General features: G+C 45.1%; 1 protein-coding gene across 1 annotated transcript; it reads left to right on the plus strand.

Annotated features, from left to right (window-relative positions):
• Window positions 1-501: 501 nt before the first annotated feature.
• CTSL (cathepsin L) lies at window positions 502-8,080 on the plus strand. Its single transcript, XM_035100042.3, has 8 exons — window positions 502-540; window positions 2,135-2,272; window positions 3,205-3,327; window positions 3,410-3,565; window positions 4,288-4,512; window positions 6,181-6,349; window positions 7,068-7,185; window positions 7,573-8,080. The coding sequence occupies exons 2-8, from the start codon at window positions 2,147-2,149 to the stop codon at window positions 7,670-7,672; spliced, it is 1,017 nt and encodes a 338-aa protein (XP_034955933.1). The 5' UTR covers window positions 502-540; window positions 2,135-2,146; the 3' UTR covers window positions 7,673-8,080.
• The last annotated feature ends 5,633 nt before the right edge of the window (window positions 8,081-13,713 follow it).

Raw genomic sequence — 13,713 nt, forward strand, 5'->3', positions numbered from 1 at the left:
TGCGCTTTGCAGGCAGCGAAGGCTTTTGAGTTGGACGAAGAGAACCACGCCTTGTCTCGAGAGGTGAAATGGCCTGAATGCGCGTTGGCTGCGCTTCAGGGCATTCGGATCCTTTGCCCCCCTAGCATTGTTCTGAAACAGGATTTCCCTCGTCTTGCTGACTATATTATTATAATTGAATTACATATCGAAAAGCTTGTGCCTCTATCTATCTGATTTCCCAGAAAAACTCACAACCGAGCCAGAGCATGGGACCTTGTCCTCGGCCGCCCCAGTTTCCCAGAAAAACAAAACATCAATCCCCTCCCTCCCCCTCCTCCATCACGGAACAGGTCCGGGCACCGCTCGCATCACGGGATCGCGAGTCACGAACTTTTGCAGGATTAGCCCTCGCTCCTCCTTTGCGCCTTGCAGCCAATCGAAGCGCAACAGGGGCCGGGCTTCTGCAAGCCGGGCACATTTAGAGCAAAGCCCCCGGCCCGAAACAAGCCAGATCAGGGGCGATCCCAGAAGGGTGTTCTGTTCTCGGTGCGGACAAAGGTGGGTATGCAAGCGCCGGCAGGTTGCCAAGAGCCTCCATTTCGCTCCTGTCCGCGGGCCTTTCTGGGTAATGGCTGAGCGCGTCGTCTCCAGCATCCCTCGCTGTCGCCCCGGTCCCTGCTGCTAACGGGGGCCCTCCGGGGGCCTGGGGAGAAGAAGGGGCATAGCTGCCAAGTTCTCCCTTTTTTAAAGGGAAATTCCCTTATGCCGAATAGGCTTCCTTGTGAGAAAAGGAAAAACTTGCCAGCTATGAGAAGGGGGGCTCCCTTGGGTGACCCTCTGATGCTCGGAGCCACGGACGGGTTCCTTTTCCCCGGTGGAGAAAGGAATCGGGGAGGCGTCGCTGCCCGTTTAACGGGGTGTTTTTGTGTGTATCTTTGTCGGCGGGCGGGCGAGGGGCAGCCCGCCTTGCAAGGAGGCGCCTGGATGCTCGGCTGAGCTTATGTAGGCTACGTTTGCCTGGGTGGCCAGCGCTCCGAGGAGCCCCCCTTGCCCATCTTTTAGAAGTGGGAGTAGCGGGGATTTGGGGCGCACCCAACTGGGGTGGTTCCCGGCGACGACGCTGGCGTGACCCGAGACCCTTCCTTCCCAGCTGGCTGCTGTGCGGGTCTTTCTCTCCCTTCGAGGCAGCCCAGGGCAGGGATTTCTCATCTTCTCTTGGGTTTAGGTATTTCCCCTTCCCTTTTCTGAATTAAACCGCAGCGGCGCGCTTCTGTTCCAGCGCCCTCCCCCCAAGCGATTTGGCTCCGGATCAGCAGCCAAATGGGCTTGTTTACACTGGGCCCGGCGCCTGAGCGCCCTCCCCCCTCGGCCGCCTATCATGTGAGGGGCGCTCGCGTGTCTGTTTACTGGAGCGGGGTCACGTGCTGGTGGGATTTTATTTTTATTTTATTGTTTTGCAAGGGGACCCCCCTTCACCCCCCCTTGGTACTCCGCCCTAGACTGGGATGCCGGGAGAACGGAAGTGATTCCTGGAAAATGCTTGACTCATATCGGTGGCTTCTGAAAGCGCTGCCCATTAAAATGTTTACAGATTCAATCCTGTTTTTCTTCAGCCTTCGACAAGGGCTTTGAGAAAAGTGCATTTGGGGAGGGGGGGGGGAGGCCGCTGCCTTAAGTTATCTAACCTGCAAAGGAAAAATCTGTAAAGCAGCCAAACTAATTCACTCCGATTGACTATTTGTGTGGTGAGGAAAGGGTTGATGGGTGGGGGTTATAATGATGAAGTATAGGGTTGTTAAGAGATGTGATTTGTAGACATCTGGCAGGATTGGGGAACCTAGGCTTTAGTAGTTGCTTGAACAGGCCTTTCATATCTCTCATTTGGTTAGTTTCTGGTGCTCGTTTTTCACTTGCCACAGAACCAGGATCTGAAACATGTTGTTATATACATACTAGGTGCTTTGTGTGGTAGCACTGTGGTGCATTTATACCAAAACTTTAAACAAGTAATTTATTCTCACTTCAATAAATTTCATTTCTGTATAGTTTGCATGGCCTCATCAGTGGAGATTAAACAGTTTCTGTCTATTGGTTCCTCACTGTAAGTGAAGAAGAGATTCCTGTCTAATCGGATCTTTTTATTGCCCTATAGAGAGGTTTCACCATGAAGTTCTATCTGTGTGTTTTGGCCCTAAGTTTGGAGGCATGCCTTGCCGCCCCAGGCCTGGATCCTGCTTTGGATGATCACTGGGGCATGTGGAAATCGTGGCATAACAAGAAGTACCATGAGGTAAGTGTCACTACATACCTCTCAGTGTGCATGGGCAAAAGGTGTTCAGAAAATGTGTGGTAGCAAAAGTACAAATGGTTCATGTATCTGTTGGTAAAACCATCTGCCAGCCTAGGTATTCAGGTATAATTGCCACCTTAGGGGACACAGACAACACTGCAATAATCTGAGAGTTACTGGTATAGCAGATCGTAGTTAAGAACATAATGGACACCTTTTTAGTCCAGTATCCTGGTCCCTCAGTGGCCAACCAGATTCCTTTGAGAAGCAGGCAAGCAGGATCTGAAGTGAGACACTGTTCTCCCCAATTGTGATTCAGAGGCATACAGCAAGCAGGCAAGTTGTACAGGTAGACTCAAATGCTCTAGATACTTTATTAACAGATACAAAATGAATTTTATCAATATTATTTTGCTGCTTGAATAAATCTCATCTTAGGAACAAAAAGTGTAGCCAAGCTTGCAAGAGTAGTCATGCTAAGTATGAAGTACTCAAATATTAGAGCTAATGTTTGAAATGTTTTTCATAGCAATGATAAGCTGCTTAGAGCAGCAAAGAAAAGCTAGGCATTCTTTTCATTGCTTAATTCAGGTGTAAGTGCAAGCCACATTTAAGAATTCTGGCTTGGCATGATGCCTGGATGGACAAATCATGATTTGTAATGAGCCAGTGAACCAGAACTGGATACCATGATTTGGTGTGGTGTGTGCCTTTACAAACCATAGTTGCAGCAGCCTATGGCAGTTGGAGCCGTAGCTATACCAAATAGATAGGGAAACCAAAACAGGGAGGCAACCATGGTTTGCAGGAATATACAGAAGTTCCAACCATGGTTTGTTGCAAACTATGGTCTGATGTCTGAATTGAGCCTATGTCTTTAGCTGTTAGAGGGTATTGGGTGCTCAGTTTTCCTTGTTTCCTTCCCCTTTTAGAAAGAGGAAGGCTGGAGAAGAATGATCTGGGAGAAAAACCTGAAGATGATTGAATTGCACAACCTGGACCACAGCCTGGGCAAGCACAGCTACAGACTGGGAATGAATCATTTTGGAGACATGGTATGTAAATGCCAAGTTGCACAGCTGTATCTCCTGAGTAACTGCTTAGATGGCATGCTGACGTTATTTCCTCTTTCTTCAGACTAATGAAGAATTTAGGCAAGTCATGAATGGGTTTAAACGCTCCAAAACGGAAAGGAAGTTTTCAGGCTCACAGTTCCTTGAACCAAATTTCTTGGAGGCACCAAGATCTGTTGACTGGAGAGATCGAGGATATGTCACACCAGTGAAGGATCAAGTATGTATCTGATCTTCTGGGTTTTTTCCTTTCCTTTGCCTAACACAAGTAGCTTGGCCTGTGGTTGGATTTCTAAGTGGTACTTCAGCTTCTGTAGGACTTATGGCCAAAATGTAGCTACGTTGCCAAGAGGAAAAAAGCTCCTTTACCTTACTTTAGTTATGTGATGTAGCTGAAGAACCCAATGACATAAAAGCCTGTTGGATCAGGCTCCTAGGGAACTATTCTGTTCTCAGAGTGATTAGCTAAATGCCTGAGCACAATAGCACTCTCCCTGTCCCCAGTGTAGAGCTGTCATTCAGTGAGTATCCCTTGAGAATTGGTTGAGGGATGCTTGGCAATGGGCTCAAAAATACAAAGTGCATTTTTCTTACTTGATGCTAGTGAAATTGAGTAGCCTTTGCTATAAACCACAGGAGATGGGGACCCTCAGGCCCTGCTTCCTTGGGTGTCTTTTGCCCAACTGGAATGCGTTGAACTTGAATAATGCTTCTAGATTGTATGGTTTCTGTCTAGGGCAGCATTAGCTCCCACCTGGCTCCCTCCATTTGTTGGACTGCAACTCCCATCAATCCCATCCATTAAATGCTAAATTGAGAAAAGGAGTAGTGACACTGTCAAAGCAGCATATTCTCCCGCTGCTTGACTAGCAGCATTACAGTAGCATGCGCTGAACTTCTTCCTGGCTTTAAACCAATTCTTTTCTCCCCATTTGCCCTCAGGGTCAGTGTGGCTCTTGCTGGGCATTCAGTACCACCGGAGCCCTGGAAGGACAGCACTTTCGCAAAACTGGCAAGCTGGTCTCTCTGAGTGAACAAAACCTTGTGGATTGCTCTCGGCCCGAAGGGAACCAGGGCTGCAATGGGGGCCTTATGGACCAGGCTTTCCAGTACATAAAGGACAACGGTGGCATCGACTCTGAGGACTCCTACCCATACATTGGAAAGGTGAAATGGCTTCCTGACCAACAGCTTCTTCCTTGTCTGTCCTCTCTTGTCAGATCTACCAGGTCAACATACCTCCCAGGAAAAGAAATTCCAAAAGTTGTGTTGGAAGAGATTGAAGCCAGGCCTACATGGGAGTTTCACTGAGTTGTTGGCAGCCCAGCAAATGAAAATGGCAACTAAGCCTTTCCCCGCCCCCCCCCCTCTTTCATCATTGGCCTGAATTGGTTTGAAAGCCTTGAGCAATGATAGTGTTGTGGTTAATTTGCCTCTTATACCACTTGTTGGTTGGAAGTCAGATGTAAGACTGCTGTTAGCTTGTTAAACTGAATCTTAAGTTTTAACTTAAAGGCCCACCTATGACTTGGGCAGCAAAGGAATTCTTAACACTTTGGAAAGGGAGAAGCTGTGGTCATCAAGATACTGTTAGCCCTGACCATCGCCATGCTGGCTGAGTCTGCTAGTCTAGCATTCTCCGGGGAGCCATCATTTGCCCAGCTCTGCTGTATACTGAGTTGCTTCTGAAAGTGTTTCTTGAATTCAGGCATGTCTGCTCACCTCTGGTGCTGTTTCATTGTTGAGATGGAAGAACAGTTCTGTTCGGATAAGAACTCTGTCTCTGCTAACGTTTCCTGTTATCCATAGTTTTTTCTTGGCATCATAACTCTGTTTTGCCTGGGGCAGATGTTGCATGCTTTGTAGAGATTCCTAGGAGTGGAATGTGAGACTTGTCAGAAGTGCTGTGGTGGGGAATTGATAGATGTATGGGGCTTCTGTGATCCTTCAGATGCTGGACTACAACTCCCATCCTCTCTGACTATTCACCCTGTTGCCTGGGGCTGATGGGAGTTGGAATCCAGCGATATCTGGAGGGACACTGGTTTTCCACCCATGATATATGTGAATCAGAGTTGGAAGGGACCTCAAAGGTAATGTCGTCCAACACTCTGCTGGTGCAAGAAATCAACTATTCTAGCACCCCCTGATTTAGTCTTTGTTGAAGTAATGACAATTGGGAGGAGGATGGTTTGGTCCAGTATATCTTCTGTAAGTTAAAGAGCATGGTGTGTGCATGTTAAAATTGGCACCTCTTTCACATGTGAAATATCTTTGTGTTTGGGAACAAAAAGTAGTTGGGAAGACTTAGTCACAAGCTCAGATGTGATATTTTCTTGTTGGGGCACATACAGGTGAAACTCAGGGAATTAGAATATCGTCGAAAACTGCATTTATTTCAGTAATGCAACTTGTTATTTTTATTTTTACAAATGCTTTCTTTTGGAAATTACACAGTAATAAAACAAATAGTTACAATAATACAAAAATAAACATCGCTATTACATTTCATTAATTGCATTCCATTTATAATTGACCCGCCCAATGACAAACAATTACAACAAATAAAGGCTTGACATACCTTGCTTTGCATGCCCATGCATCTATCTCATATATTGGTTCACCTTTTAAGTTGTGTTACAATATTATAATTTTCCAAGTTTTACCTGTATGTGCCCCAACAAGAAAATATCACATCTGAGTTTCACCTGTACTTGTGTCATTTGTAGTTACTTAAATTTGAGTGTGTATTTATTTTTATTTTTTATTTATTTTGCATTCACCCGGCTTTCTGAATTCTGAACCACAACCAACGTGACTGTTGTTGTTTCAAAGGATGACGAAGATTGCTTGTACAAGTCTGAATACAACTCTGCTAATGACACCGGCTTTGTGGACATCCCTGAAGGGCGGGAAAGGGCCCTCATGAAGGCCGTCGCTGCAGTAGGACCAGTCTCTGTGGCGATCGACGCAGGTCACACCTCCTTCCAGTTTTATGAGTCAGGTGAGGATTAGTCTAAGGATCTGAAAATGATTTGTAATGGACTTGGCAGAATGGAGTATTGCGCAGTTTGATTTCAATGTGGGCAACGATACTCTAATACGTGCTAGTCTTGCACATCCTTAGGCCATTTTATCTATGAGGTGTAGTGGTTCTGGATGGTGTTTGCAGAAGCATTGCAAGGCTCTTGCTGCTTCTGCACAAAGATAAGACACTCCCCATTCCTCGTATTCTTAATGAGTTCCTGCAGAGGTTTGGCGGGGAGGTAGTTGCCTTTTGCAAGCTGCCAAGGCTTATAGAGCCCTGTGCCAGTTTCTTCCACTGGGCAAAACTAGCTTGGTGCTAACACTTTCTGGAGAAGGGGCACCCATCAACTGAGAGGGCAAGGACTTAGAGTTCAGTGGTACAGAGACTTTTGTCTGAAAAGCCCGGGCAAGCTGCCTGCAGTCAGTATAAGGCATTACCAAGCTACATAGGCCACTGGTTTGACTCTTGTATAAGGCAGTTCCTATGACTGGAATTCAGCCCTGAGTGCTCCCTGGAAGGACAGATCCTGAAGCTGAGGCTCCAATACTTTGGCCACGACTTTGGCCATGACACGACAAAACAACAACAACAACATGACTGAGCATTCAGATGGATAACTTTGGACCAAGTAGACAAGGAAAGGTTGCTGTTCTTCTGGAAGCTGACCCACTGTTTTTGACTCCTTCCTTTCTAGGTATTTATTATGAGCCTCAGTGTAGCAGTGAAGAACTGGACCATGGTGTTCTTGTCGTTGGCTATGGCTTTGAGGGTGCAGATGAAGATGGCAAGAAATACTGGATTGTGAAAAACAGGTACAGCACTGAGACTTCTTTGACCTCTTGATCTCTGGCAGACTTAACTGTTTCTATATGCAAGTTTGGTTTTCTTCTGGCTGAGGTTTGGGGACATCCAGGCACTCCTACCTCCCACCTGAGTCTTGAAGCTGTACAAACCAAGGACAGCTTTTCGGTTTGAAATCCACTGAATGTATAAACTGTCCCCAAAACAGATACACGGGGGGCACTAAACATTCCTTTGGGGCTAATAATTTCTAGGCTGCTTTTGGCTTGTCTTATTGCTTTCAGCCGGAGAAGCAGCCCACCTGTTATGCATTCTGTGCAAAACTACTTGGGGGAGGTACAAAAGTAAATCCTGTAACAAGAGGCAAAGTTGCAATGTTGTGTTTTTGTTTTTTCCAGCTGGAGCGAGAAGTGGGGCCTCAAAGGCTATATCTACATGGCTAAAGATCGAAAAAACCACTGTGGAATAGCTACAGCAGCTAGCTATCCTCTAGTATAATTTTGTAGAAAAAGGAGCCACTGGAACAGCCACAGCCGTTAACTTGAGGAAATATGAACCACTGGAATAAGCTTTCCAGCTTGTTGGTCCTCAGACATCTTCTGGGGCCACCAAGCATTCCAGCAGCAGAAAGACTTTAAACTGACTAGTATCTGTTTCTTCCAAGTTTTTTTTTTAACCTTGAACCTCTCTGATGTTTACTTGATGGCAACATGTGCCCCTCTTTTTTCCATTTTTTTTTATTACTGTACTTGATGTAAATGTTGCTTATGTGCACAAGCTTGTAATATTGATAGCTTTCAGACTGGCTAAACCATGTAGATTATCTTTTTAAAATTTTATTTTTTAGGCAGCAACTTGCACAGAACGTTACAGCTTTTAAAATAAAACACCAAACATTTCAATGTACCTAAATGGATTTTGTGTGCTTCCTTTTGTACATGAACCTTACCCTGTATCCCCCTTCTCAATCAAATCAATTAGTTTTGTTTCTGATGTAATAAAAACTGCAAAATAACAGAACAGGAGTGCAAAGCATGTAATGCCATGTTTTCTGCATGGGATTGGAGTTGAGGTTCTTCATCTGTACCTGGGGTACCTTAAAAGATTTCTTAACAAGTCATTACAATGCAAACTGGCTTACACCGCAATATACTTGAACAGGGGTTGGCAAAGTTTACAGGCCATGGGCCGGATCACTCCCATGGAGATCGTCTGTGGGCTGGACTGGTGCAGCGCGACGCCGGAAATCGTGTCTGCGCATGGCCCCGACACCAGAAATTGCTTCTGTGCATGCCCAGACGCTGAAAATTGCACCTGTGCATAAGCAATTTTCTGCGTCTGGACATGTGCAGACGCGATTTTTGGTATCTACTTGTGCGCAGATGCGCTTTTCAGAGCCATTTGGCGATTCCCTGCACCACGCTGTCCCGGTTTAGCGCAGTGCGCAGGGGACTCGCTGAGCGGGCGGCTCGGTTCAGAGGTGGCTCATAGGCTGGTAAAACTGTCTTCGTGGGCCACAGGTTGCCAGCCCCGATCTTGAACGTTCCACAAAGATCCTTGGTAGCCTTTGCAGCAACAGACTTAAAATAACTTAACAATAGGACTATTCGATTTAATGCCAGGGACCTGCTCTCTCTGCTATGCAGATATATGAAAAAAGTTATCCTTGGGTGACAGTTAAATAGGGTACCTTTCCATCTGCTAAAATGACATCTGTTCTGTGAGCGCAGGAGAATGAACTGTACCAGCTCAGTCTGTTGGCGAGTTAAATTAAAAAATTGAATGCTCTGCAAGCAAAGCGAATTGCAGTCAGTAAACCAGTAGAGCTGGAAATCTACATCTGAAGAAAGCTATTGGCAGTTTTCTGTCTTAGGAAAAATTGTTGTGTTAACTTGGGGAAAACAGTAAAGTTGAAATCTTATCCCCATTATGAACTGATGTAGGTTGTGCTACCACCTGCATGGGTAGAACAGGCCTTAGAATGCAGAAACAAGTAAAGAAATTCCATGGTGGCTTAGTATTTTATGAATCTTGTGAAATAAAAATAAGCACAGATTGTAATAAAACCTCAAAACTTTTTCCAAAAAGAAAAAATTAGTTTAAAAAAACTGAGCAACTCTTTAAAACTTACAAGAAAAATATTAAAACCAACAATTTTTACCCTTTTCGATACGGGGGAGGGGGGCAGTAGTGATCTTACCTCTACAGAGCTGTCTTGAAGATTGTCTTCTAAGCAGTTTGCACAGTGGAAAGTGTTTTTAAAATGGTTGTAGCATTCTGTGACCAATAAGACTCCTCCTTAATGGACTGAGAACTGTGCTGAAATGTGAAAGGTGCTGTTTTTATAGCTTTGGTTATGCTGTCACGAAAAAAGAGGTGCTGGGTACAGTGCAAAGGAAGGCCTTCCTGCCTTTCTGGATTGGGCCAAAATCCCTTTAGTTTTGGTGCTCTTTGCCTTTTTCTATTTGAAATTTTCTTCCTGTACTTCATTCACTGCCCCATGGAGATCCCCAATGAAATGTGTGTGTGTGTGTGTGTGTGTGTGTGTGTGTGTGTGTGTGTGTGTGTGTGTGTTTATAGGGTGGATTATTTGGTATCACCCAAAAAAAGGGTGCACAGAGTTTGTATAAAATAATGTGTATATGCAAATTTAGAAGAAGAAAAAATCCATAGCCCCATAGTGGAGAAAACTTGCCATGTAAGCTGTGTGCCTGCTCAGTTTTTCAGTGTGCTCTGCAGGTGCTAATTGTTGATGGGTGACTTCAAAGCTCCTGCTTTCCCTTATTTATAAACTAGATCTCGACTGGGCAGCTCTTCTTATACAGAACACCCACAATTAGAGGGTTGTCTTCTGTAAAGCAGAGCACTTGAAGTCTGCATATGCATTTGCCCCAACTTCTCTCAACTATAGCATAGTTCCTGGGTAACCAATGTGATCCAACAACTAGCCCAGCTAGGACCTGGCCCTTTTGATCATCACCTGCGGCCCTTCTTTGTGTGCCACCTCCACAAGAGGTCCAGAGGGTAGAATAGCTCTTCCCAGGGAGGCTCGCTTGGCACCAGGCAAAAACATTCCTCTTCAGCCAGGCCTTAGGCTGATTAACATCCTATGTCCTTTTCAATGTGTTTGTGGTGGTGAAGGGATTATTGGTTTGTTTTTGTTTTATGTATTTTGCATTCACATTTGGTCTTTTTATGCTGTGAACTGCCCTCAGATCTCCAGACGAAGGGTGGCATTCAAATTTAATCGATACATAAAATAATAAATAGTTGCCGGTGCTCATGACAGACAGCCATTGCAAAACTGGAAAAAAAGAGAGTGGCTTTACAATGGATAGCAGAGATTCAGCAATGGAGAAAGACCTTTCATCATTTTCCTGTGCCATACTGCACACCTCCAGCATTTTAAACCCTACAAAGGGAAAATCAGCAGCATCAGACTGAAGTAGCTTTTAAACCAGCTCAATGGGGAGATTGAACTATAGTCACATGCTGCCCTGGGCTCCTTGGGGAGGGCGGGCATGATATAAAATTAAATAACAAAATAAATTTGCATGTGATGTGTACATTAGGGTGTTCAGTTATGCCTTCTGTGTTAACATAAGGAGGGTCTGCCTCACCTCAAAGAGGGCAGTAATTTGCACATGGCAATGATATATATAGAAGCAAATGTAGAAATAATAACTATAAATAGTAATAGAACCTCACCCGGGTGTGAGAGTGGATATGTCAGGTGATTTGTATGTCTACATAGTCTGCTGGCGTCAAGCTCTATATTTTTATAGTTCCTTCTCTTAAAGGAGGCTTGGTTTGGTCAGCATTGAAATACAAGACACCTTCAAATACAGCTCTTCAAAATAGTAAAATAAAGTAGGTCACATGACTACCCAACTATCCATTTATCTGTACATATGATTCATTTATGTTTTAATTAAATAACCTCTAGGCATTCCCCCTCTTTCCTTGGCCGGTCGGCTCATAGCTTACCATTTAAATCTGGATCAACAAGGTTTCCACCTTCCTGACCTGACCAGGCGATAAGTACATTGGTGATTGAACTCTCTGTTCCTGCAAAGCAGTCTAGCCTGATCAGATGCATGTTTACTCAGACGACAGTTACCAAGAACCAAGGAGGACTTACGTTCTTAGCACATGTAATGAAGCTTGCAGCATAACTTGTACCAAGTTTTGTTTTTGTTTTGTTGGAACTTATGTTTGAGGTTTTCCAACCACCTTTTCACATCAATGAAACAAGAAGAAAAAGCCCACATGCAAACGTTGATGACAGGAAAGCAAGTTATTTCTCACTAAGACAGTGGGGCTGGGAACAACCCAAAAGGTTCGACTGGAACAGGAAGTGGAACAAAGAATACATCCTCCTGCTTTTGTATTGGTGGATATAAGAAAGAGCAACTGTTGGAGGGGAAGCCTATAAATTGCTGCCGTTGGGTTTTTCAAGGAATCTGGCATGTGTCTTTCTGGAGCCTGTGCTGATAATGCAGTTTTGAATTTCGCTTTGAATCAATGGGGCATAGCAAGCAGTTCTGCGGCTGCCCTGGGCTGGGATTAGGCTTGCTCGGTACGTTTGTTATTGCACACTAGCCCACGGCTGAGTGAGCAGTTGAGCCGGGGTTATGATCTCTTTCCCAGCAGTGAGCAAACATTTCCACTGGCGATCAGTACAGGAACCAAGCAAGAAGATTTTCGCTTGGCTTCGGTTCTTAGGTTTCATGGCCCTGCAAAGAGCATCCCCTCTTTGAACATTTAATAATTTTCATTCTTGTTCAGACTGGTTGTTGCATTTGAAACCTAAAAGAAAATGTCAAAGATTGCAGACTGATACCTTTAAAAAACAACAACAAAAAAACAACAAAAAACCCGGTCTCACCTTAACCTTATACCATACATACCGAATGAGCAGCAAGCACAAGGAGACGGGTAAACAGAAATAATGTTTAATTTTTAAAAGGGCTCTGCAATATCATGGCCCACTCATGTCCCAACACCTACACTTCTAGTTCTTGCCTGTGGATTGCATAGAGAGATGGGATTGGGATAGAGAGCCCAAGTCACATAAAATGTATTGGGTCCAAAATATTCTGTTGGCACCCCATAGCTCAGAGTAAACCCTGACAGCAGGAGTTTGTCACCTGCCCCTGCCCCTGCATATTGAAATATGCCCAATGGGCATATTGGAAATTTGTGCCATGCGATTGTGGCCCAAGTCTTTTGCAAACACAGCAATGCCCTTGATCAGATTACCCCCGCCAACATCCAACAGAGCTCAGGTCCTACCTCCTTCCCCTAAATGGCAAACCATTTCCTTATCACTATCCATGGCATATCTTTGAACCATAGTATGGAGAAGAGATATTTTCAGTTCCATTGAGATAACACAAATGGCAGCAGCTGGGCTTCATTCATTTTCTATCAGGCAGTGCACAGCAGGAATAAAACCTTGCCCATGTACTCCTTAGTATCTTGAAATTACCTGTGCATGAAGTCGCATTCTTATGATGCTGTACACCAGGGGTCAGCAAACGTTTTCGGTAGGGGGCTGGTCCACTGTCCCTCACACCTTGTGGGGGGCCGGACTATAAGCCACCACCACCCCGACTCTCCTCTCCCTTCTCCACAGCACCGGACGAGCCTTGGTGTCTGCTTACGTGTGCTTTGCGAGCGGCAGGGGCTGGCAGAGGCGGCGGGGGGATGATGAGCGGCGCATGAAAGGGCTCCAGAGAGGGGCTGCTTTAAATGACGGCCGCTCGAGTGCTGCTGCTCCTGGCACCAACAAAACCCAGAAGGGTTTCTTAATAGAAAAAGGAAAGGGAAAAGGGAATAGAGGATCAGGCTAATTCAAATTGAAGGCCAGGCGGAATAGCTCTGTCTTACAGGCCTTGCAGAAGGAGATCAAGTCCTGCAGGGCTCTAGTCTCGTGGGACAAAGTATTCCACCAGGTTGGAGCCATCACTGAAAAAGCCCTGGCCCTGGTGGAGGATAGTCTGGCTTCTTTAGGGCCCAGGACCCCTAAGCTGTTATTATTCATGGACCTTAGGGTCCTCTGCAGGACATACCAGGAGAGGCGGTCCCTTAAGTACAATGAAGCAGTCATGTGCAATGGCTGTCTGAAATGTAGAAATCTCAATTTAACAATTGCATCTCTGATGGAATTGGATGGAGCTGGTTTGAGGGAAAGTACACAAACAGCACACAAACATTCTATTTTTAAAAATGCAGCATACATGTGGATTGTGCCTAACACCATGTGCACTGAGATTCAAACACCAGTGGTGGGCGTGTGCTGGAGCCACCGTAGACTGCACTGGGCAGAGATCCAAAGCTCCACAGCCTGAATTTGTGTTCTGTATGAGGAATGGCAGGTTGCACTGTGGAAGCTGCCTTCAGAATAAAAATCAAGCTACATCCAAAAATTATGCGTAAGCCAATTGTGTGAATATTTTCGGCATTTGTTCTCTCCTGCGGCCATAATTTATTTTAGCCTTTTGACTTTAGACTCCTTATTTGTTTTAAGGAAGTGG

The sequence above is a fragment of the Zootoca vivipara genome, chromosome 10 (assembly GCF_965207765.1).
Source record: "Zootoca vivipara chromosome 10, rZooViv2.hap1.1, whole genome shotgun sequence".
Lineage (NCBI taxonomy): Eukaryota > Metazoa > Chordata > Lepidosauria > Squamata > Lacertidae > Zootoca > Zootoca vivipara.